At 43.7% G+C, this 24,341-nt stretch overlaps 1 protein-coding gene across 4 annotated transcripts in view; it reads left to right on the top strand.

Annotated features, from left to right (window-relative positions):
• Nucleotides 1–24,341, top strand: part of LOC138566887 (phospholipid scramblase 3-like) — a 300,635-nt gene that overhangs the window by 262,285 nt on the left and 14,009 nt on the right. For all 4 annotated transcript variants that reach the window (XM_069644631.1, XM_069644623.1, XM_069644635.1 and 1 more), the window contains one exon: nucleotides 13,862–13,929. In XM_069644631.1, coding sequence (XP_069500732.1) covers nucleotides 13,862–13,929 — 68 coding nt within the window. The remainder of the gene's footprint in view (nucleotides 1–13,861; nucleotides 13,930–24,341) is intronic.

Genomic DNA, 24,341 nt, shown 5'->3' with positions numbered 1-24,341 from the left:
TCTACTGGTGTGAAAAGAAATTCCGAAGCAGCAAGCTGGATATTGGGAAATATCAAAGATAAGGAATACGTGGGAGGGCACAATCCATTCAAAGTTTGTTTCTTCCTCACGTTCATGTAACTACTGGATGGACAACCAGGCTCACAGTGGCATCGACATCTTGGTGCTGAGCCAGCCAAGCCTTTCTTGTATTTCTCCATCATCTTTAGTTATTTTCCAACTGTGCCACACTGAAAAACCCTTTCCAATCACAGGGTTTCAAGCCTTGCTTAAAGTGCACTGTGGAATATCCAGGTTCTATACATTCCTATGTATTATACATTGGCGCATTGCAGCAACTATTCACTATGTAACCAGCCTTAAGATCACTTTGTCTACTTGCGTTACTGCGTTTGTACAAGTGTAAACTGATTTGTATTGTCGTCAGCGTTTCTGTAGCATGAGCATCTTCATCTCGAGCCCAAAATGTTGCTCACCTTTACCACCTTCTCTTCAGGTCTTATAGAACGTCTATGTTCTTTTGCCTCATGGTGCGTCAGCTCTGCTCTGCTCCGCATGAAGTCACCAGTCTTCTCTTTCACTAATTTTCACACTTCCTCTGGAACTTTGTCCAACAGGCCATTACCTCTTCGTCAATGCATATAGGGTTTTCTCAATGCATACCTTGTTTCCAGGATTTTCTGCAGTACAGGCACCCGCACTGGTACTGCACGTGTCTCAATTTCTGGCTCCCAACATATAGGCAACATGGGGGCGGAGCTTTTGGTGGGGGTACTTGACTTCACCTCTACACTCACCCTCTGGGCGATTCATCGACCACTCTCATCAATCTTCACATCAAGACATCCTCGTCTGAAGAAGTGCTTCTTTGGGACCCATATCTTTACAACTCCTTTCAGTCATCCTGCTGATGTCACATGCTCATCAACACTCCAGGTCATAAGCATGCATTGTCCATCAGGATTGCAATAGATTCATCTCCCCACATACTTCTTGTGGTTCTTGGGATACAGGAACTTCGTTCCTTCAGGTGCATGGATACTGGCCTTCACTTAGTCTGTGATTTCTTCATCTGTCAGCGCCTTTGGTTCCAATCCTGATTCGACATCAATCACAATCTTCATTCCTACTGCTTTCTTTGCAGTTTTCTTGCATTGTGTGATTATTATCCTGATCACACAGAGTCCAAACATGATCATTACCAACAGGGCTCCAAGAAACTTGAAAATGTTCGCCATCCGATGTGGAACCCATGAGAAGATTGACCCAAACCAGCTGTCATCACCAATGTCTTCCACTTTGTCTTCCATCTTGACTTGTATGTTTGTGAGCAACAGTCTCGCCACTCTCAAGGTGCCATTCTCGTCACCATGAGAAGGTATGAATGTGCAACATGATTCTCCGATTTTGGCACAAACACCTCCATCCATAGCTGTAATCCTGTCCAGGGCATACCTATTCTGAAGAGTTATCAGTCTTATGGCTCGCAGGTCCTCCTTGACAGCATTGAAACCCTTTATGGTGGTGTTAATCGTCTGCAGAAGCTCCCATCTGGTTATCTGTAACCATTTAGTATTTGCTGCTGTCTGGATCCTGGGCATAAAGATTGTTGTGAATATTGATGAAGTCGGACTGAACAATCTGTGCTCATATGGGAATGCATCAAAAGCTTCTATCAATGAGAAATAGTTCTCCCTCTTCATTCAATTCAGGAGCTCAGTAGATCTCTTCTTCCTCAGGTGAACATCTGCTTTTGGAAATTCACCAATGTTCAGATCGCTCTTCGGGATCACCAATGCTGGAACATGGACAATCACTATAGAACATAGTCCTCCCCAATCTCTGGGCAACTTCATGTAAGCTCTGAATCCACAGGCCCATTAGTGATCTATTATCACTGCTGTCCCATCCTTCATTCCTGGTGCATCAAAGATTCGTCCACATTGCTGATTTCCTCCAACTTTTCTAGTGCCATTGTTTCTGAAGCACAGTTCTGCACTAGCCAAAGGCACTATCGGCCAGGGACCGCCTTTGTCTTCGACCCATGTCCACAATTTTGCAAGCCTCGGCCAGAGAGGTTTATATCCATTTTCCACTTGTTTGATAACGGGTTATGATATGATACGATATGGCATTTGTAACGCGCCTATACACAAGTGTTTCAAGGCGGTTTGTGACAACCAGTTACTGCTATAGCTCTGCATATGACTACACCTTCTTCCCATCCATCTGGAGAAAGCACTGTTCCCCAGATCTGCATCTGGCCTCTTTCCTTGCAGCTTCAAACCTCTTCATCGGTTTTCCCTTTACAATTGAGTCTTTTATTGATTTCCCATCTAATTCCTCCTCCCTTCATACCAGGCTGTTTGTATCTTATCACATGATTCTTGGTGTGTGGTCGCGCTCTTGTCTTCAAATCTTGGACATAATCATCTTCGCCTGGCGCTGACCATTCTGTCACGCATACCAAAGATGCTGTTCAGCCCTGGAATTGACCTTTTGTCAGGCAGAGTTTGAACATGTATGTCAATAGCTATAAATATCTTAGACTTTCCTATAGCATAAGGTAGGAGTGCACATACATAGCAATCATCTTCAGAAGTTCTCTTTCCCACCTCTTTCATATTTTGATACCACCTGTTGTCCCTCAAATGTGCTGTAGTGTCCAAATAATTGTTCAATTTATAATCATCCTCCCTTGTACTTCTCTTAGGTCTCTGTTTCATTTTTGCCAAATTATTCTCCCTATAATGACCATAAAGTAAGTCAAAAACTAATCTCCTTCCAAAGGGAAGGTTTGTATTTTTTGTCACATGCATAGATAGGTACCTCTAAATGAGCTGCTGGAGTAGGGATAATCACATAAGGCCTCGGCTGTCTCGCAATGTCTAGTTCTGCCAAGGTAACAGCAGTGGGAAGAATCAAAGGGACTACTGCTTTCTTGGGACCAATGAAATCCAAATGTGAATGAGCAGAATCAGATAAACAATGATAAATGTAGAACAGGCATACATTATGCACCAATACATGAGGCTCCACCATCATCGCCTCTCCACTCGTGTTTGACTCTGCTCACTTTCTGGACCTGCAGTATGCTCTATGGACCACCTGTTTATTTGCCTGTGATTACTTTTTAAGGAAGGAAAAACTCTTTAATCGGGCAAACTCATCAGATGCTCCAGTAGTTGCTGAATCTGGTCAATGATTTCCACAAGTAACTGGCTGATTGCTGGACAGTTTATCAGATCTCGCATGAACACAAAAGTGTTGGTGTTTCGCCAAACAATATAAGGATGAACTTGAAGCAAATAGTAAAAGATCATAACAAGTAGCTTGTGGGCATTGTCATTAGACAGGACCATCTGTACCTCTAGTAATATGCTTAGGTAATAGTCTGATCTGCTCCGTTATTGCTGCCAATAGGCGTCTTATAGCCAGGCCATTCTTAGGATCCTTGAGTAAAGCACTTATGTCAGTGCTCATGCCAACAAGAGTAGGGTAAGCTCTGAGTATAAATATGAAGACCGCCAGAAGTAGTCTGTGTATATCAGCATAGGTAAGTACCATAGGCACCTCCAAAGAGAAATTTCAGTGAGAAACGAATCAGGGAACTGCTGCCTCTTCCAGTCGTTGAACACAAAATCTAGATCTGGCATGTTCTGTTTTTCTTTCACACTCCACAGTCCTATGTCAGCAAAGCTTCTGTGGCTCAAGAACAATAGCTTTTTTCTCAGTCCTTGTTTAGCAGCTACAAAGAGTGTCTCATGAAAGCCACAGTCCAAATGTAGACTTTTATCTATCTACTGGACAGTCTCTGCGTCCTTCTTCCTCGTCATCGATCGAGTCTGCATGCGCTGAACTTTTTCTTGACTTGTTTCCGACTGGGTTGGGGGTGGTGTGGCCTCTCCAGCACAGACTTTCACATCACCTTGGTGATTCCAAGCTCGTCTTCCTAGGACTTTGACTGCTGACAGAGTAATGTCCTCCACAATGAAAGGGCCACTGAAACGGAGCTTTTAAAATTTTTCTGTAAAGTTTCTAATTAAAACTAGATCTCCAGCAAAGATTTTAGGGAAACATAGTTCTTTAACTCTGGTTGTTGTATGGTCTTCATCTGTGTTTCCAACGTGCTAACCCTGCGTGCACGGTCGACGTCACATAGGCGGAGTCACTGTACACTTACTTCCTGGTCTGCATGTTTCTCAAACGCGACAATCAGCACCACTAATTCTGCAGCCTGTGCTGAAAAGTGAGACGGTAGTCTTGCACTCATTATTACTTCAAACTCCCCATTAGCCTTATGCTTCACTACAGCGGCACCTGAATGCCTCTCTCTATCACTTTGATCGATCCTTGAAAAAACGTCAATAAAGTGAATCTCCCCTGCTGCTAGAGCATTTCCTTCACTCTCGGGATCTTTTCATAATTTGAGCAATCATGCACTTGTTCATCCTCTGCCAGTGGTTCAGCTACAAAAGTGGCAGGGTTCACCATTATTTTAATCGCTGGATTTGATATATCTACCTCATAAGCAGAAGCTCTTTGAGACGTCAATGTACCCTTGGGTTTCTACAAAACAGCAAACAAAGCATGCTCAACAAATAAAGCCGCGGAACACCCCATTACTATGGTTGCAGATTTCCCAATAGCGACCGCGGCTGCAGCTAACGATTCTAGACCCCTCATTACTGGGTCTAGAATCCCACTGTAATATGCTAAAGACTTGTACCCCAAGGTAGTTCTCTGTGTGAGCACTGCTGTCATTACTGTTCCAATTGTGTGTGAGAATTAAAAGAGCTCGTCAGAATAATTGGGAATTCCTAAAACTGGAGCTGTACATAGTGCCTTTTTCAATTCATCAAACCCTTCCTCCATTTCTTCAGTCCATTCAATTTTTTCCTGATTCAACAGGGCCTGCAACAAGTGCCTTGTGTATGAACTATAATCAAATACCCATGCTCTAACATAATGACACAGTCCTAAAAACTGTTGCATTTGCTTTATCGTGTGCGGTTTTGACATTTTCAAAATCGCCTCAGCTCTTTCAGGCGTAACCTTCTTTCCTTCATGTGAAATTAACTGCCCTATGTACAACACCTCTTCCTGGCAATACTGCAATTTCTCTTTGTCCCCTTTATATCCTTTGTCAGCTAGAATAATGATTAGCTGAATCAAGTCTTGTCTACACTCTTCTTCTGAGGTGTTGCAGACCAAAATATCATCTATGTATTGCAGCACGCCACTTGGCAAATCAATAATGCTTAGGTCCATCTGCAGAACTCTATTGAAAATCGATGGAGACTCACAGAACACCTGGGGCAACCTTGTACTTTTCAGCTTAGTCTGACGAAAAGTAAATGACGTAAGATGTCGGGAATCTTTATGCAGCAGGATTGAGAAAAACACATTTTTTTAAGTCAATCACTGTGAAATGTCGTGCCTCAACCGGCATACTACATAGGATCATCAGCGGATTTGGAACTAGACTAAACTGTGCCTCTACAATCTGGTTAATTGGCCTCATGTATTGAATTAAACACCATGACCCCCCTTTGATTTCTTGATAGGATACACTGGAGTATTGCATGGTGACTCTGTCACTAAGATGCCTTGATCCATCATGGCTGATATAGTCTTGAAAAATCTTAACTTCTCCCACCCCCTTCAACAGGCCTACGTCATAAGGGTCCATAGTCCATTAAGAAATTGGCACCTTTGCCATGTCTTCATCATAAAGTGGGGGACACTGCTGCACTATCAACATTTTCTGTGGGACTTCTCGTCTTTCTGTCCTGATCCAATAAGTAATGCTCATCTGAAACACCACTTCGTCATCCGATGGGTCGTCTCTAAACATATCCTCATCAGGGACGTCAGTCAATCTACATCCTTCCCCAATGGCAATCACTGTTGTCCATGACCTACCTCTATCCCAACCGTTAAGCATAACTAATTCTCCTTGCACTATGGCTGCCTGCAAATCCAAGAGAAAAACCTGTCCCCCCCTCTTCGTCCATGGGTATCTGTGGTTTGAACAGAAATTCAACAGCTATTCTCATAATCTTTCCCAATATACCGGGTAGCCATGTTAACAAAATGTGTACCCCGTGGTGAAAAACCTCTGGCTCTAACGGCGCTCCTCGCAAAGCTATTTGTCATGTAAATGTCATGATACATTCACCTACGTTTAAATAGTGTATTCCTGGTGTTGAACATACTATTCCTTCATAAGTGAAGTAGATTGTCATATTTAGCTTTGTCATAAAATCTCGTCCCAGTATATTAACTGGTGTCTGACTTGAATACAACAATGGAACAGGCATGTCACATTCTCCTATAGATACTGGCAATTTCTCAGTAAAAGGAACTCTACTTGTAGCTCCAGAGAACCCTTGAGCATTCATGACATTACCTGATAACGAAAGTTTTCCCTCTCGTATACACGAGCCAGTCGCCCTTGTGTCTACTAAAAAAGAAAAGGATTTGCCTCCTATGGTAACGTCAACCCTCGGTTCCTCTTGAGGATTGGGCATCATCGATAGTACTGAACACATCAAGTCACCCTGTGAGCTATCCTATTGTGGGTACATACTTATTTCCGTACCTGTGAAAGGATTCTCTTCCACGACAGTGACACCTCCTACCTAGGAGTCAATAACTGTCCTGTGGTTGTGCTCTGCTGTATCTACATGGGTGTGTGCTGTATCTGCCCTTGCAGAAGATTCAATGGTGCTTGCTGTGGTTGCAAAGCATGCTATGTTTGTGGTACCTGTGCTTGATACACTGTCTGATCTTGGTGAACCCGTCTTTACTCAGTGGGCTATATGCAAGGATAAACTGACCCCCTCTTGAGAATTGCCTATTTTGCACATATCCTTGGCGCCCACATGTTCGCGTGATGTGCCCCGTCATTCCACATGTCCAACATACAGGAGGCAATCTCCCAACTTGCCCTTCCTACATGCCTTGATTGTCATTCTGGATATTCTGAAACTCACCTTGGTTATTATGAAAGTTTCCCGGAATATTCTGAAAGCCTCCTCTTCTGCGGAAACCGCCCCTGCCTGCCGGCATAAACCCATTCCCTCCTTGATCCAACTGCCGTTGGTTATTCACCTGTGGCATACCTGATGCTTGCTGTGATCCTGGCCCTTCTCCACTAGTCAGCACTTCCGCTGCTATAGCATATTCCAACAGCTTCTTCTGCACTAACTTAGCTTCTTCGATCTTCCTAGAACCCTCTCTCTCTTTTGATTTTTCTCTTGCAACAACCAGCAATGGTGAGCGATGGTGAGCTGTATTTCTGGCCATGGTTTTGCCTCCATACCCACCAGCTTCTTGAGCTGTCTCTGTACTTGATCTGGCAATCCCCGACACAAAATATGATAGAATACAGGTATAGATTTCCCCCATGCTCTTGAGTTTCCAAAGACCACTGCTCTTGAAAATTCTGAATGTATGCAAGCGGATCCTTGCCTGCATTTTACGTGCCATTTTAGCTCGCATATCCGACGTACCAGGTTATTGTACTCTAAGCGCTTTCCAGACTGCCACTCTACAATTATTAAACGGCGCCCCATTGTGCGTGTATTCTGTGCTGTGACACTTGCATATCCTGCTCTCATCCAAATGTCATCAGCCCTTTCCCCAAGGATAGCTGCTAGATGGCCCTTAATGTATAGCTAACGTGTTTACTGCTGTCATTTTTTTCGAAATTCATAAATCCGTTTTCCGGCACCTGAAGTCAAACTCGGGAGCTTACACCTTAGGTTATCCTTGTCCACCTGAGGCCACAGGGTATACTGCTGTCTGGCCTCTCCTTTTTCTAACAAAACAGCGAAATCCCAAAATCACAATTGGCTTCCATTGTCTGCCTATCCATAGTAGGGGCAGTGGTTCCCGATTGCCGTCTTCCAGGCAGTGACCTTGATCTGCTCACATATGGTGGCGATTTCCCACTTACACTACGGGATCACCCTTTAGATTGTTTCGTGCATGCCATAGGCTCTGCCGTTCTTTCTTTTGGGAGGTCCAAATCTGACCATCTACCCTTTATGTTTGCAAACATCCCTCGAATGTACATGCATCCCTTGCATGCACCAGCTCCCTCCTCCCCACAGAAGGTTTCTCTGTCTTCGTCTGACATGTTTTGACCCCAACTTGTGTGGCTATCCTCCTTCTCATCTCTGTTTAGAGTCAGCCCGTCCAAAGACAAAGCTCTGTGCTCGAAACTAAACGAGCTACCGTCCTCTTTCCAATTATTTTTCAATTCACTTTTTGTCCTCATCTCTCGATAAACTTTCTACATTTTATCTCCTATGTCTCTTATCTCAAAATCCTCCTCTAGGTTTACTCTGGAGGGCCCTGGCATCGGTTCTTGTGATGGGAAGAACTCCTCTATGTCCTCCCATCCTACTACTGGATTTGGTTCCATTAGCTCTTTTTCAATGCAATCAATGTTGCGTACTCTCTGTCTTCTCTTTCGTTCCATCTCCTCATCAAATGCCTTTCGGTTCTTTGCCTCATCTCTAAACCTCTCTTTCTCCTGTCCCTTTGCTTCTCTCCTCTCATTTGCCCTATGCACCTCTACGTCTCTGTGTTTGCAATCTTTTCTCTCTCAATTTCTGTTCTTCCTCTCTCTTCTTTTCTAGCCTGTGTTGTTTTTCGTTTACTCTCTGCTTGTTGTCATATTTTCTTTGCTCTTCCACTCTTTCTTTCTTAGTTGCTCTTCCTGATACATTTGCTCTCCTCTTAGTCTACTCTTCTTTATAGCCTCATCTTCTCTCAATCGTTTCTCTCATTTCCTGTCTTTTTTATCTTGATTGTCTTGATCTTCCCCCGCCGTACTTCCTCAATGCTCTTCCATCAAGTTTGAGCAATATCTGACCGCCCATCGATTTGTTCTGTATGAGAGCTATCTTGTCAGCTTTATCCTTTTCTCCTTTTCATCTCTTAATTTCTCATTCTATATCTAGAGTCATATTTGGTCGTTCACTTCTCTCTTTGTACAGTTGAACTTTAGAGATCAAATTCCTTTCTGGAGTTTTTTCTGGACTCTCATCACTACTATCGGCATGCGACTCGTGCGTCGGATTACTGCCGCTGCTTTAAGCTCCCTTAATGGATGCACTCCTTCTACTTTCGTGTTTTCGTCATTTACTTCAGACACAGTAGGGGGAGCAGAAGGCTCAACACCCCCCTCTTTACACTGGTTAAGCATCCAGTCTTCTGGAGGCAGGTCTTCCCATTCCTCCTAGTACATTTTCCAAAGCTCTAAGCTAGCTAGGCTTTGTTCTAACTTCTTTCCTGTGTACGCTGCGTGCAAGTATGAGGTCATGTGTTGTAAAACCACTTTTGCCAGTGATTACCTATGTGGCCATGGCATGAGCATTTTATCTGCTGTGCCCTTAACCCATTCTGCACTATATTGTTTAAGCTTGGGTGCGTGTTTTGGCAGCTGTTTGCACAAGTGCATGAGTGGAGTAACATCTTCCATCATGACAAATCACAATCGACTGTCAATACTTACCGTCGTTTTACACAGAAAAATTATTTTCAGAAAAATAACACAATATGAGCGTGCACCAATCGTCGCAGCTCCAATCCTCTATGTCTAAATAAATAATCTGTTCTCAGCTTTTTACCACAATCTATTGGTTGTCGCTCTTCGACATTTCATTTCTTTATCACATATAATACACACAGACAGACTGACTGGCTGGCCGGCCTACATATACTTCTGCCAACACTCCTCGTGGCTACTCTTGCCCCAGATAATGACTCTGATCAGAGTGTTAGTTGTTCTCTTTAACAGATCTGTTGGTCTCCTAGATATCCACTTAGATTCTAAAACAACTTCTTCTAGACGTCCCTGGATGTAGGATTCTGGGCTTATTTTATGGATCGCTCCTCGTCCATATGTCTTCACTTGACGTTCCTTGTCATCAACTCAAATACCCCACCAAAAACTTTCTCCCCATTATCACTTTACCCATTTAATAGACAGCTATGTTTGCCACCTCTCTCAATCTACTCACCATTCACTTTTCAGCTCCTGACCCTCGGGAACGCCTCCTCAACCAGCCACCTTGGCCTTCGGTCCGCTCAGCTGGCTGTAGAAACCGGGAGGGGAATTCCATGAAAGAGGGACCCGTCCCACCTGCTTCATTTGTCTTGCAAGTTTTTGGTGTGGCCGCTATCCACAGGAAGCTTGCGGTCCTCCACCTAAATGGTGGAGGACATCTGATATTTCCGAGACCGAGACCATTAAAAGCTTTCTGGGTCGACATCCTCTCTCTGCTACCACGTGAACCCATAAACCTAGGGCACTTTAAGACGAGGTAGCAATACTTGGAGATAGCGGGGGTTGCAGAAGTTACTCAAACATCGATAATCAGACCGACTCAGGAAGTTGGCAAAACTTGGTCTGTTTTATTTTCAGTTGTCTAAAACAGAGAGTTACAACGGACATTAACGGACGTTCGCTCCATTTCTCTCAGCGCATATCATGAAAAACAACTTTTATAGTAAAAAGTCATCATAAGTGACATCACACTACGTGGCAAACTACAAAAACCTACTTGGGGCTGTGCTAGGATTACAGGGAACATTTAAGTATGCGTTCCATACTGACTGGGGAAGTGATTGTGTCTCTACTGTCAGGTGGGCAACTAAGCCCATCCCAAGTACACGTCATCTTTTGTGTCACACTAATACTCAACACTCTATTGGTTATACAAACTATAGAGCACTTTAATACAGGGCCCTCGACCATTGGTTTGGTACCCTTGTACCGTTCTGGAATATTCCACATGCCAGCAGCATGCAGGCTACCATACCAGGTGCAGGGAGGGTCGGCGTGATCATAACTCCCCACCAAATAGCCCAACATCTATCATCACTCTTGCAGTCTGCCAGTCAATTAATGCTTTGAACTTGGCCTTGTAGAAGCACTCTGTGCCTGAGAATAAAAGGGAGTATCTTCTTGGTTTTGGTGTAGCTCAGCCCAATGTCTATTTTGATCTGACCATGTGACTTGGAGACCGCAATTTCAACCTTTTTGCAGCATTTAATTCTATTAAATGATGAACTTTTGACGCCTTCAGTGTTTTTCCACTCTACCTCAAACAGAAGTTAGTTTCTTTCTCACGTTCAAGTAACCACTGGATGGACAATCAGGCTTACGGTGGCCTCGACTTCTTGGTGCTGGGCCAGCCAAGCCTTTCTTGTATTTCTCCATCGCCTTTAGTTATTTTCCAACTGCGCCACACTAAAAAACCCTTTCCAATCATGGGGTTTCAAGCCTTGCTTAAAGTGCACTGTGGAATATCCAGGTTCTGTACATTCCTATGTATTATACATTGGTGCATTGCCGCAACTATTCACTATGTAGCCAGCCTTAAGATCACTTTGTCTACTTGCGTCACTGCGTCTGCACAAGTGTAAACTGATTTGTATTTTCTTCAGTGTTTCTGTAGCATGAGCATCTTCATCTCAAGCCCGAAATGTTGCTCACCTTTACCACCTTCTCCTCAGATCTTATGTTTATTTATTTATTTGTATTTGTAAAGCGCACTTACAGCCCACAGGCATCGAGGCGTTGTTGCAAAAATTGTCTTATTTGCACATATTTGTCTTAGTTACGTGGCTATGCTTGGCTCATGGTTACAGTGAGCATGAACATGCGAAAGCATTGTTGCTTACGGAGATCTTAATACAGTAAACATGATTTAGCTCTTGGTTACAGTGAGCTTGATATATTTCTAGTGTACAGAACCCCTTAGGTGAACAGCAGTGTTTTGATTACTTTCCTAAAAGCAAGGTGCAATTCAACCTTTCTGGCTTGGGGAGGGAGGGCATTCCAGTGAGTTGCTGCCAGCACTGGCAAGCTGGATCCTCCTTCTCGCATTCTCTTAGTTTTAGGAACAGAGATCATGTTCTTTTGCCTCGTGCATTTTTTTCTAGGTGCGTCAGCTCTGCTCCGCATGACGTCACATGTCTTCTCTTTCACTCATTTTCACACTTCCTCTGGAACTTTGTCCAACATGCCATTACTTCTTTGTGAATGCATATAGGGTTTTCTCAATGGATACCTTGATTTCAGGATATTCTGCGGTACAGGCACCCTCACTGGTACTACACGTGTCTCAATTTCTGGCTCCCAACATATAGGTAACATGCGGGTGGACCTTTTGGTGGGGGTACTTGCCTCCACCTCTCCAATGCCTTCCTTACACCACTGACCACAGTCCTTCAGCTCTTTCTCACCTTGTCATGGAGTTTTATAAAGGTCTTGAAAATGTATTCAGTCCCCTTCTGACACTGAATTACTCAGTAGTTCTATTTGGGTTCCTTAATTCTTTTTTATCAATTACCAAAAATGTCTTGCATTATTACACACCAGAGTACAAAGCCTAGATTGCCCATCTTTTTGATGTCTTAAATATTTAGACCCTCCCAAGAAAAAGTTGAAGTCAGACTATCAAAACTGGGTGAGTCGCATACATTCCGATTTTAATTTACACTCTTTTTTTCAAGATCCTGATGTTTTTTCTTAATTCCTTTTTTTTAGCCAGGTATGCTCATCAAAAACATGGGTGCGTGTCCGCCTAGATTTAGCACCCATAAATATAGGTTTATCTTGTTCCCAAATTAACTTCAAGAAATGTTCTGGGGTGCAGACCGACTCTAGTTGATTAGCCTCCATACCTGCCATAAAATCGTTTAGATTTTTATTTAATTTTGGCCCACCTGCTCTAAACATTGAAACCCTATTTCCTCCCCGGTTAACTCCCAGATTCTGCTCAGTTCTTTTCCGGTTTCAGTGCCTGTTAGGAGGAATTTATTGCGGTTGCGCTTAACAGTTTTCCTAATTTCCATATTTATACATTGCTGAAACACATCACTCGATAATACTAAATAATCAATGAGAGTTAGACGCACTGTTCTTCCATGTTGGAACTCTTTTCTGTGGTTAGATGGAAGTTCCCATTAACATTTCCATTCCCTATTATTAAATCCCAATCCCAATCTTATATGTATAATCTCTGGTGCTTCCGATTTTCTTTCGAAATTTAATTATTGTGGATTGGAAGACAATAGGAATTTATCCCTTGCTATAATTATACTCGATTCCTCATCTAAAGAGCATGCTTCCAATTGAACTCCAGATAATTGCCACAGAAAGAGTCAAGTTGGAATTTGCGGGCGTTCCAGTACAGGTTGATCAAAATTATTCCTCCCTTTGTTTCGCCTGTATAACAGTGCAATTTGATGGCCATGTTACCCGTATATTGATTTTGCGGGAGGTTTATCTTTCTTATCCTAAAATTTTGTACAGCCGTCCACAGACCACAAGATGGTATAACTCTGTTACTTCGAGTTACATGCTAATCAATTATTCAGAAACCATCAATATTTAAACTTGTCATTAGCCAGGTCTCCTGTAATACTCTGCGGAGTCGGTGCAGAGTCACTGGAGTGAGTGGAAGCGTGGCCCTTTGCTGCTCTGAACCTTTGTTTGCCGACTGTGACCATTTGGAGTCTCTTTTCTCTTTCTACTGCAAGAAGGAGGTTCCAGGACTCAAAAACCACCTAAACCCGCGGAGAGGAGCGGAGTTGGTGCAGAGTCACTGGAGTGAGTGGAAGCGTGGACCTTTGCTGCTCTGAACCTTTGTTTGCCTACTGTGACCATTTGGAGTCTCTTTTCTCTTTCTACTGCAAGAAGGAGGTTCCAGGACTGTGGGGAAGTCAAAGAAGTGTTAGTTAACAAACGAGTTCTTAGCCAATAAGTAAGTTGTTTGGACTAGAAGAGAGCCCAATTCTTTTATTTTTTTAATTCTCTTTTCTCTTTATATTTCAGGAAAAGGATATGTCTTCTTTCGTGCTGGTCCGCTTTCCTCGCAGGATACCACCTTGTGATGCGTTAAGGTACGTAATATTTCTGTTTTGTTAATAACTTTAAGGCACTCTCGGATTGTGTTTGGTTTTCTCAGTCTTTTATCTCTCCTATGGCATATCTTTTCTATTTGAACTTCTTAATATATGAATTTCTTCTCCTCTCTTTCTGTTGCCCAAAGTCTCTTTATTTCTATGTTGTGGAACACTTCTGTTTATACCTCTTTATGTCTGTTCGTTTGTTTACAGTTCCATCTCCTGCTCTATATAGTTTGTTTCAGAGCAATGTTATTTGGTGCCCAACTTCAATCTTGCATGTGCAATAATGGTATACCCAGGCAGTTTCTCCTCTTCAGGTATCAGAATCACCTTTCTCTTTTCACTCCGGAGACCAGGTGCAGTGGCGTCATGTTTTGCGTTGATAGTCGTGAAGACATAGGAGACCTCCGTCCCCAAGTGCCGCACAGGGAGAATCACTTATCACTCCCTGTGCAACCCTTGAGGCCACAGGTGGAGAAGATCCGAAGCCGGAACCGAAGTACTAGGAACCCCAAGGCAGCGGGGACTTGATGAAAAAGGACGTTGAACCTGAAAGGGAGGATGGTTCCATGACTCACGCAGGCAAGGGACCCACCTTCAGGGATAGGACCAATTGTCATTCGCCAGTCTCCACCTGGAGAGGGTTGTAGTGGAGTAAAGGGTCCCAATCGGTCAGATGACAACCACCACTTGGGAGGCGTGACCCACCGTGCAGCGAGGCGATCTGGGAAATCCAAGAGGAGTCCGTTGAGCAAAAGAAGGGTCTGAAGCCAGGAGGAGCCGTCCGAATAAATGGAAGAACAAAGAGCAAGATCCAGAGGGAGTCCGTGATTCAGTCCGAGGTCAGAAGCCGTGATGAACAGAGGAGCCGGTGTCGTCGCAGCCAAACGTGATCCACAAGAAGTCCAAAAGCAAGAACGAGGTTTCAAGGAAGCCGGGTAAGTAACACGAGTAAGTCAGCCAGACAGGGTCTCCAAGGAAATCAGCTGTGAAGCGTGGAGTACAGGTACTGAACAGCTTAAATACCGTTTTACTTCCTGGTCACGTGACATTGAATGGAGCCACGTGACCGTGAACCCGGGGCACATGACCGTATAGACAAGTCACGTGACCGGGCCACAACGGTACGAGCGCGTGTGTTACCGCTCGAGCGGCTGCCTAATCTCCATGGCAACTGCCAAGGGAGAAACGGCCGTAAATGCGACTGAAAGGAGTATGGCGATTGTTTTGCCAGCGCGCGAGCCAGACTGGGTTGCCTGCGCGAGTCCCGGGAGACAGGTGAGGGAGAGAGGGTGGTCCCGTGACTGGGTGACGGGACATGGCCGGAGGTACAACCCGAAGACATGACACGTCAGCTTAGATCAAACAGGCGGCGACAACGATCGCCTTTCATTAGCTTTTTTCTCCAGTAGCGCAACAGCGCCTCCCCTTGATACGAACATGCGGCGGCAATGATCGCCTTTTCTCAACTTTTCCCCTCAGACAACGCAACAGCGTCGTCTTAATATGAACGTGCAGTGACAACGATCGCCGTTCCTTAACCTCCTCTTCAGGTAGCGTAACGGCGCCTACCTCAAACACTTCAACTCCTTACAACGCCACAGCGTTGTTTTCATCAGCGAACACACAGCGTTGTCACTTATCTGCTTCAGTGGGAGCCTCGGCTCGTAGCACAACTGCACTGCTACTATTTAATGTTCAAGTAGCGATTACGATCGCTTTCCGCTTCATTCAGCAACCTGCTTCGTTTTCAAACCGCCCATTCATTCAGCGGTCTAAACGAACGCAGCAAACCTTACTTAATGTAAGATTAATCTTCTTGGTCTAACCTCACGACTTGTCACTCACTGTTCTGGAAGAGTGCCCACCATCGCCTCATTATTTCTTTCGGCTCTCTTCCTCAATCATCAGTGCCCCGTCGACCAGAGCCTTTCAATATCCAAACTCTCATCAATACGCCCAGCTGTAACTGTTGGGCTCGATCTCCTCCTCCTCACCACCCGTTTCCTAGGGAACGAAGACACAGGGTTAGAGGAAAGGTCCTACATGCTTTACTTCCTGCTTCAGTATCTCCGTGTCAGTAAGGCTTTATGATCCCCTTTTACAAATAAAAGAAAAGCAGACTCCATAATAAGACTTGCACATGGTCACAAGGACTCAAAAACCACCTAGACCCGCGGAGCGGAGCGGAGTCGGTGCAGAGTCACTGGAGTCCCTGGAAGTCCACGGAAGTCTGCTGTGTGCCCCTAACACCTACAGCACCAGCAGCCACATGGTACAACCCTTCCAACTATCTTGCAGGTAAACCTGGGCCATCTAGTATTTTACTTGAGCTCATTATACTTGGAAGCTACGCCGCGTGGGGACTGTGGGGAAAGCTTTGACCCACGTGGCTGTCCACCAAACGGTTCCAAGCGAAATGTTAGAAAACGTTTAACATATAACGTCTTAAACGTGTGGAACTGTGGGACATAAAGTTCGTGCTTCATTGCAGTGTTCTAGGAGCCCTTTTTCTTTTTTTTTTTTATCTTCTCCCAGACTGATCTCCCAGAGCGATCAACATCCACACGAATTTAAGTGACCGTGAGGGAACTGCGGGAAAACTATCCTTTGACCCTCACGGCCCAGTATCTTGGCAACTTTTTCCCCTTTGAAAACTTCCGACCTCTTGCCCTCGTCTTGGACACAGACTGTTTTTTCATCAGACTTAATTGGGCTCATCCAAGCTAAATCTTTCAGCTGAAACTTTGACCCCTCTGACTCACCTCGTTCCGGTGCTTCCTTTTGGCGGTCGGGCTCCCCTCCTGACCTCGCTCCTCCCGGGGTGCTGTGGCTGCGTGGGCGGCGGGTGTCTTCCGGGGCCGCGTGTCTCGTTTGGGCTGTCTGGTGCCCGGCTGTGTGTGGGAGGTCTGCCTGGCGTGTCTGCCAGTGGCTGTCCCTGTGCTGACTGCGGGGTCCGTGCTGGGACCTGTGGCCCCTGTTGTCCGTGGAGCTTCTTCTCCCGGTGCGGAGCGTCGGGCAACCTCGGCGGCTTCCTGGTGCTGAGGAGGCCCCTCCCACGACTCAACGTCAAGATCCTGCTATGCTAGACAAGCAGGGAGTTCCAACAATCCAGCCCCCTAGTGGCCAATTCGGCACACTGCGGATGCTAACAAGACATCAATCTGGCAAATTGCATACAATGCAATGTGCAAATAACACCAACCAAAACACCAACCAAAATACTACATTTATGCCTAATGAAAATATCTGTCTCATACAAAAAACAATAGTTAGTGAAACCACCACAGATATGAAGACGTCGGAAGCCCTTTAACAAACCTCTACGGCAGATTCCATATCTGAACCAGCAGTTACTGGTGACACCTCCTCTGTGGTACTCACTGCATTACAGACAACCCTGCCACAGTCATCCAAATCAAAACCACAAACAGTCTTTGAATTCCATAACATAGAAGCCGCGTCTCGGACATGTCACCTGGAGAAGAAGGATGACCCGTGCACAGATCCAAATAGCAGCCCCCAACTACAGAATTCAAGATCAGTGGACCCTGACAATTCTATCCATTTCAATTTACAACATTTTACTACTCATCAATTTAAAGCAACCCCACCACTTAGCCATCAACCAGATTCTCAACTTAGCACAGTTCCATCACAAACTTAGGAATACCAAAAAGATAGAGCAAAACTGGCCAAATCAAGATGGAAATCTCTGCATGAACGCAGAACAAAATCAGAACTGCATGATTTGCTGCGCCAAGCAGTCTCGAAGCAACGTCTGCGGTGCTTATCGTTAGACCTAACAGAGATTGAAGCCCTCATGGAGCTTGAAGAAAATACAAGGAAAACATCTAAAAACACTTGGGACCAACTGCAAACTTCAAATAGTGATAGCTGTGAACCATTTACAAGTGCTAAAACACATCAAACTACAAGCACACCTCTGCCGGCCATGAATGCAAGCATGCAGCCCCTACGGTATGCAGCCCCTAAATGTGAGAATATACCTTCCCCATCTGATCCCTACCAACCCCTTCCTGTGCCCAATACACCTCAACACCAAGAGTCGATCCCTATGACGATGGTGGATCTTCAAAATATGTTGGTAACAGTTTGCACCCAAGCTCTAATTCCGTACATGAAACTACAAGAAGCACAGGCTGATACAGCAGGGGACCATGTCTCAATCCTAGCCTCAATCTATTCGAAGCAAAAAATTCAGGAGGTACTGATGATCAAAATAGAAGGCCGGATTCAAGCGGAGGCCGAAACCAGTGCCTCCTGGCAACAAAGGCTAGCTGACATAGCACAAAAGGAAAGAATTGAAAAAGCACACATTACTGATGCACTGATACAATTGATGCATACCAACATAGCTAATTCTGCACGAAATCTAGCCCCTCAGCGAGACACAACATATAGTCTAAAGGATATGGCAACACAAACGGCCCAGCACGATCAACGCCCCCATGAAACAGACACAGGCTCTTCCTCAGCTTTCAACAATAGAGGAAGCATTGTGGATTCTTTAATCGATTTAACTATTAATCCGAAAGCTACAATAAGAGAGCCAGCTAAGTGTCCAGAAGTACTCTCCAAGTGCCCCGTAAAAACGAGGGACTCTTACAGTATCTTTGATCCAACGCGGCCACATATCAACGTCAATCCCAGTCACCCGAAAACAAAGAAACAATATAAACAGCATCAAAAAGGCTCACAAGCTTTCTTGCGCAATCTAAATTTCCCAATTAATCATGCCACTAAATCACCAAGATACACACCTCAGCAGATCTTGACCCGACCTAGTACAGAAACGGATCCTACAATTAGACCTCTGCAGCAACAGCAACCACCGACAATACCATCAAGTATCATCAGTGAAGCAGACTTACCTGAAATAGAGCAGGCTTAGACAGAACTTTTACTAAATTTATCTACATATTCAAGTAATCATAACGAAGCCAGCGATCAGTAAGACATCCAATTAGATGAATCAGCCCAACTTACCATCGATCACTATGAACAGACACAGTCAGACCTCCAATTCACAACAGATCCAGCTGATGAGACCCACAGAGATGCTTCTCTTCAAATTCCTACTATTGATTTAGATGGCTCTGCCATCTCGCAAACCTCATTTGATTTCTCAATTATTAACCAACCGGTACCTGCCACCTTGAAACTTCCCTCTTTCATCAATCCACAAGAGAAATCTTCAAAAAACAGACTCCAACTTGCAAGAATTGACATCCAACATGAGAACTTAATCCTTAATAGGACAAATACTTTAAGGCTTTTCCACGTCATTCCTGCGCTGACCAGAGTGACTACTAAAGACATACAGCTAATCGAATTCATGGATCATAAAAAACCTGACAAAATTGCGATTGAATGTGCTACATTGAAGACTCTACGTTTGATTGAAGCCCACACTGAAGATCTCGGTACGTTGGGCTTTCATCTCACAGTCACAGACACGACCATTGACTCTAAATTTGAACAAAAGAGAGTTGAAACGATTAATACAACAATATACTCTTCATTCAGCTCCAGTGATAGCCATTTCTCAGAAAACCGGACCGACTCCCACGAGCGATCAATAAACCTTGTGACAGAGTCCACCCGCTATCATAGGCATCAGATGATGAAGGAACGACGGCCAATTTGGAGAGACATGAGTTACACATCTACATCCACCAACATGAGCATCCAAGAAGCCACCTAGCAACGACCGGCTCAACATCTATGCTCTTTGACAATTTGCTCATGGAACACCCGCGGTCACCTTCATCTGTAACATTCGATGCGACCCGAACGAACAAATTCTGACATAATCTGTCTTCAGGAAACATGGCTTCACCAAAAACCAGTAAGTGATGGATACACTGCCTATATGAACCCAGCATTTGCCGTCAAAAAGGACGCCCCTCAGCTGGTCTTCTAACTTTCATCAAAATGGGCTCTCATCTTAATGTAGCAGAAGCGTAAGATATCACTCCGTGGATTCAGAGACTCATTATACAACAAGAAGGGATTCCTGAGAAGAATTCTGTACAAGACCTTTTGATACCCGGCCGCAAGCAATACATGGGTATTTTCAATCTATATTGAAATACCAACAAAATATCTGACAACCTCTTCCTAGATTCTTTCTTTACAACAATGGACGAAGACACCTTGAAATATCCTGGAATCACATTTATCATTTGCAGTGATTTGAACATCCACCTTTTTTCCTCCAATGGCGAAGAGCTCACTGACCACCTGCTAGAACCTTGTGCGTGGCGATGGTCTAAAGAAATGACAGATCGAAACATGATGCGGCTTGACGCCCTAAATGCATCTTCTAACTCATTTACTCCAACGTGGTCACGCGGGACCAGTTCTGGGATCATCGACTATATTTATCGCTAACGGAGCATCAAAGAGCCTATACGCCGGAAGGAAAATATTGCCACAAAAGACAGCGATCATTACATCTTCATCAGATCATGGTCCAACAGCAAAGAACCATCACTGCGACTTCAATTACCTGAGTTGGAAGTCAATTCTAGGGCAACAAGATTGAAATTATCAAAACCTAAAATAAAGTCTCTCCCAGATAAATTCATCAGTACAATGATGATAGACGAATCCAAATTAAACTACAAATGGATACTACAAAATTTCCATCAATGTCCAACTGCTGGACATCAACCGAGGAAACAACATCATCATGCCTACAGCCGCATGATAAGGAAAAAAGCCCTAAGATCTCAGATCTGGCAACTGAAGAAACTAAATCCAACTAAATATATTCAGATTGAACACCTAAAACAAAGCTACAAGAATTGGTTGGAAAATGCGAAGATGACACTCGAACAAAATGACGCAGAGACCATGTTAAGAGCTATGGGGATGCGAAATACACAAGATCTCTGGAAACTGCTGAATGAAACAACAAATACAGCCGACCAAATGATCTCCGAGGTCCCTAAAACAAGCTGGATCACCCACTACAACCATCTATATAAAAAAGGCCCTGTGGTTGGCTGCGAGGAATTAACAACCATACAACCAAAATGGTCGTTCGAGTGGGAGCTTGCGGATATAAATGATGCAATACGTCATCTAAATGTATCTCGGGCCCCCGGTCCGGATGGCTTATCAAATGCCATTATAAAAAAGAATCTTGACACATGGGCAGCTTTCTGCAGCCATCTATTCGCGCTGATAAATCCCTGCGTCATGGCAAAGAGCGACAATAATCCCTATCTACAAACAAGGACCAACTGAGAATCCACTAAACTACAGGCCCATTGCGCTTTTGGACCGATTGGGCAAAGTTTTCGCAAACATCCTTCTTTTGAAACTGAACCACTGGGCCACCATAGCAAACAGACATGCCATCAGGCAAACTGGTTTCGTTAAGAATGCTGGGACCAATATCAACTTATTCATCTTAAACCTGCTCAAACATGAAACCATCAGATCCAGTACTCCGACCAAGCAAGCCTTCATCAACCTCCATCTCGCCTTTGATAAAATTAATAGAAACATCTTATGGGACAAACTATCAAAATGGGGCTGCCCAAACAACATACTGGAACCAATAAAGTTGCTATATTCCAATACACAAGTGCAGATCCGTTTGAGCAAAAGTGGTCTTGTCACACAACCAATTAAAACCTGGCATGGACTTAAACAAGGCTGCCCACTGGCTGCAGCCATGTACAATTTGTACACTTCTGATTTTGAAGAGACTATAAAAGGGCCCTTCCCAGAAAACACCATCATTCTTTCTACAGAAGGAAAAAATTGAGCAAGTTCAAACAATCAAATATCTAGGGGTTTGGCTCAATAAATCCTCTGTCGAACAACCATGGATTGACCACCTGAAAAGTAAAGCACATTCTCTAGCGTGTCGGGGCTTAGTACTACATAAATAATTTGGGAAATACTCCACGAAACCAATCATAATTTTCTTTAAACAAAAAGTTGTACCCATCTTGACATATGGTGGAGAGTCAATGATAAATCTACCAACAACTGTATGGGATCAATTGGAGCAAATCTTTTGGACAAAGGTCGTAGCCATTCCGAAATGTATTCCAGCATCTAGAATTCGATTCAAACTTGGCCTCCAATCCCTCCAATCAATCATACGGTGGAAACAACTAGATCTTCTCAGGAAAATAAACAATAACGACCAGATTCCCGCCTTGAATATTCTTCGTCCAATCGCTGGAAATATCAACGCAATGACTCTGAAAAAATGGAAGGAATTTCTTAACCAGGAAAGGATAAGATATGACATTTCACTTGAAACCCTAATCTGTAGACCACAAAGAGCCAAACTCCAAATTGAAAGACTCGATTGGATATCAACAATAAAAGAGAAAAACGGATACAAACTTACGCTAAATTGTACCACCGAAGTAAGAGCCTTAAATGTGATCCTTCGTTATTTGAAGCTGTTTCCTGACCGCCTTATTAGAGACACCTTCATGAGGCTGCGTCTTAATGGACTTCCAACACAGCAAATCCTTGGGATACGTGCACAGAAAACCCTTCGACACCAAACATGCAGGTATTGCAAGGAGGATGACACTATTGAAAGTCTACAGCATTTATTTATGCAATGCCCAGCTTTGGCAGACAATCGCCTTGCAGTCGCTACACTTTACATGAAATTCAATAAATCTATGGACCCTAAAGAACGATGGGCACACATCTTATCTGGAAACAACATTTCTATGACAACTGCGGTTATCCGCTTCTGGCAAACAATCCAGATACAATTAATGCCTGGTTACAGACAATTGCCTTGCCTCGGATAAATCCAGATTATTTTTTAAACTTTTTTGTATGAACTAATTTAACAAGAATTTTTCATTGTTGATAAATGTAAGGTTTAAAGTTATAAACCATATGCATTTTAAATTAAAAAAATAAAAAATACTATTGGATCATAATTCCCGAATAAGTCTATATACATGTTGTACTGTTAGTAAAACTTCTGAATCCCTGCATTTTCCAACTCAGCATCCTTTTTTCACCATCTACTAGAGAGACGTTTTGCCCTCCATCAATTTCTGGAAGACTTGGGCAAGGATTTCTGGTAATAAAGCCCACGGTGTACAGGCGCTCTGAAGACATATCCCCCTGTCAAGGTTCCGCTTTAATTTCTATTCTGGATGTAGAGCAGTCTGTAAATCTAGAGGATTGCTCCTGACCCCTGTGAAAGGGGAATTCTCAAATACAACTCTTATTCAATTCTGGCTTTTTAGTTGTAATTTCATTACTAATTTGAAAATTCTTTTCGAGCCCCTAATATTGCTGTTTCACCCAGATGAGACTTCAAGCCAATTTCTGCTACTTTTGTGTACTCATAAGGGAAACGGATATATTCCATATCTTGGGATGAAAATAGAGATCAGGTATCTTTCTTGTGATTTTCAAGATTGTCGCTCTATTTAAAACCAAGGGCTCTTCTGTCTGTAACTTTTCTTCAATCCATAATCTTGGCTGAGCAAATACAGGGTCTTTCCTCATGTCATAATGCAACAAGGGACTCCATCAGACAGATTTGTGAGTCTTGTATTAGTCATTTCTGTCGCATTGATATGTCAATTGACTAGTTGTGTTACTTGATTGTTTTTTCCCTAAAAGGAGCTGAATCGATCTTAGACTGAGTGTCACATTCTGCCTTGTTGGATTTTTCTCGAGTTACACCCAGCGATTTTCCTGATCCTAAATACTTATTTTTCCCGCAATAGAATATGGGCTCCCATTCGTCCAGAGGAAGTGTATTCTTTTCTTTCAGGCATTCTTTATTCTGCATTAGAGTCATCTTCAACCCTATTCCTTCCATCAGTCTGAGTTTGTGCTGTTACATTCTTTCTCTTCGTAGTTTTCTGTTCATTAAACAGATATTCATTTACCCCTCCATTTCTCTGTTGTCTGAGTTTGAGATGTCACTTTGTTATTTGTGTTTCCCAATCTCGCTAATACTGATACTCCCGGCAGTTCCTTACCGACTTTAACATTTGAAATCATATCTTTCCGTTAATTTTGACAGGCTCACTAGGACCTTCATCCTCTTTTTCTATGTGTACCAGCAATGATATAAAACCACTGACTCAGACTCTGAAGTATCACTAGCAAATGATTTAGATCACACTATACATTAATTTTTAGAGGGTGCAGTCGAATCCACGTGATCCGACCGCGGTTGAATTTACAGCGGCCGGAATGTTCACATGAGAAAGGTGCGAACTACCAAACGGTTGCATCGTTCTAATGCGAACATACGTACATGCCCATACCCCCACCCACACCCACAACACACCCATGACACACCCCCCACCCACACCCATGAGTCACCCCCCACCCACACCCCCAACATAAACAAACCCCACTTA

The sequence above is a fragment of the Ambystoma mexicanum genome, chromosome 1p (genome assembly GCF_040938575.1).
Source record: "Ambystoma mexicanum isolate Mex_15411 chromosome 1p, UKY_AmexF1_1, whole genome shotgun sequence".
Classification (NCBI taxonomy): Eukaryota; Metazoa; Chordata; class Amphibia; order Caudata; family Ambystomatidae; genus Ambystoma; species Ambystoma mexicanum.
The sequence above is the reverse complement of the archived record's forward strand: the minus strand, read 5'-3'. Positions and strand labels throughout refer to the sequence as shown.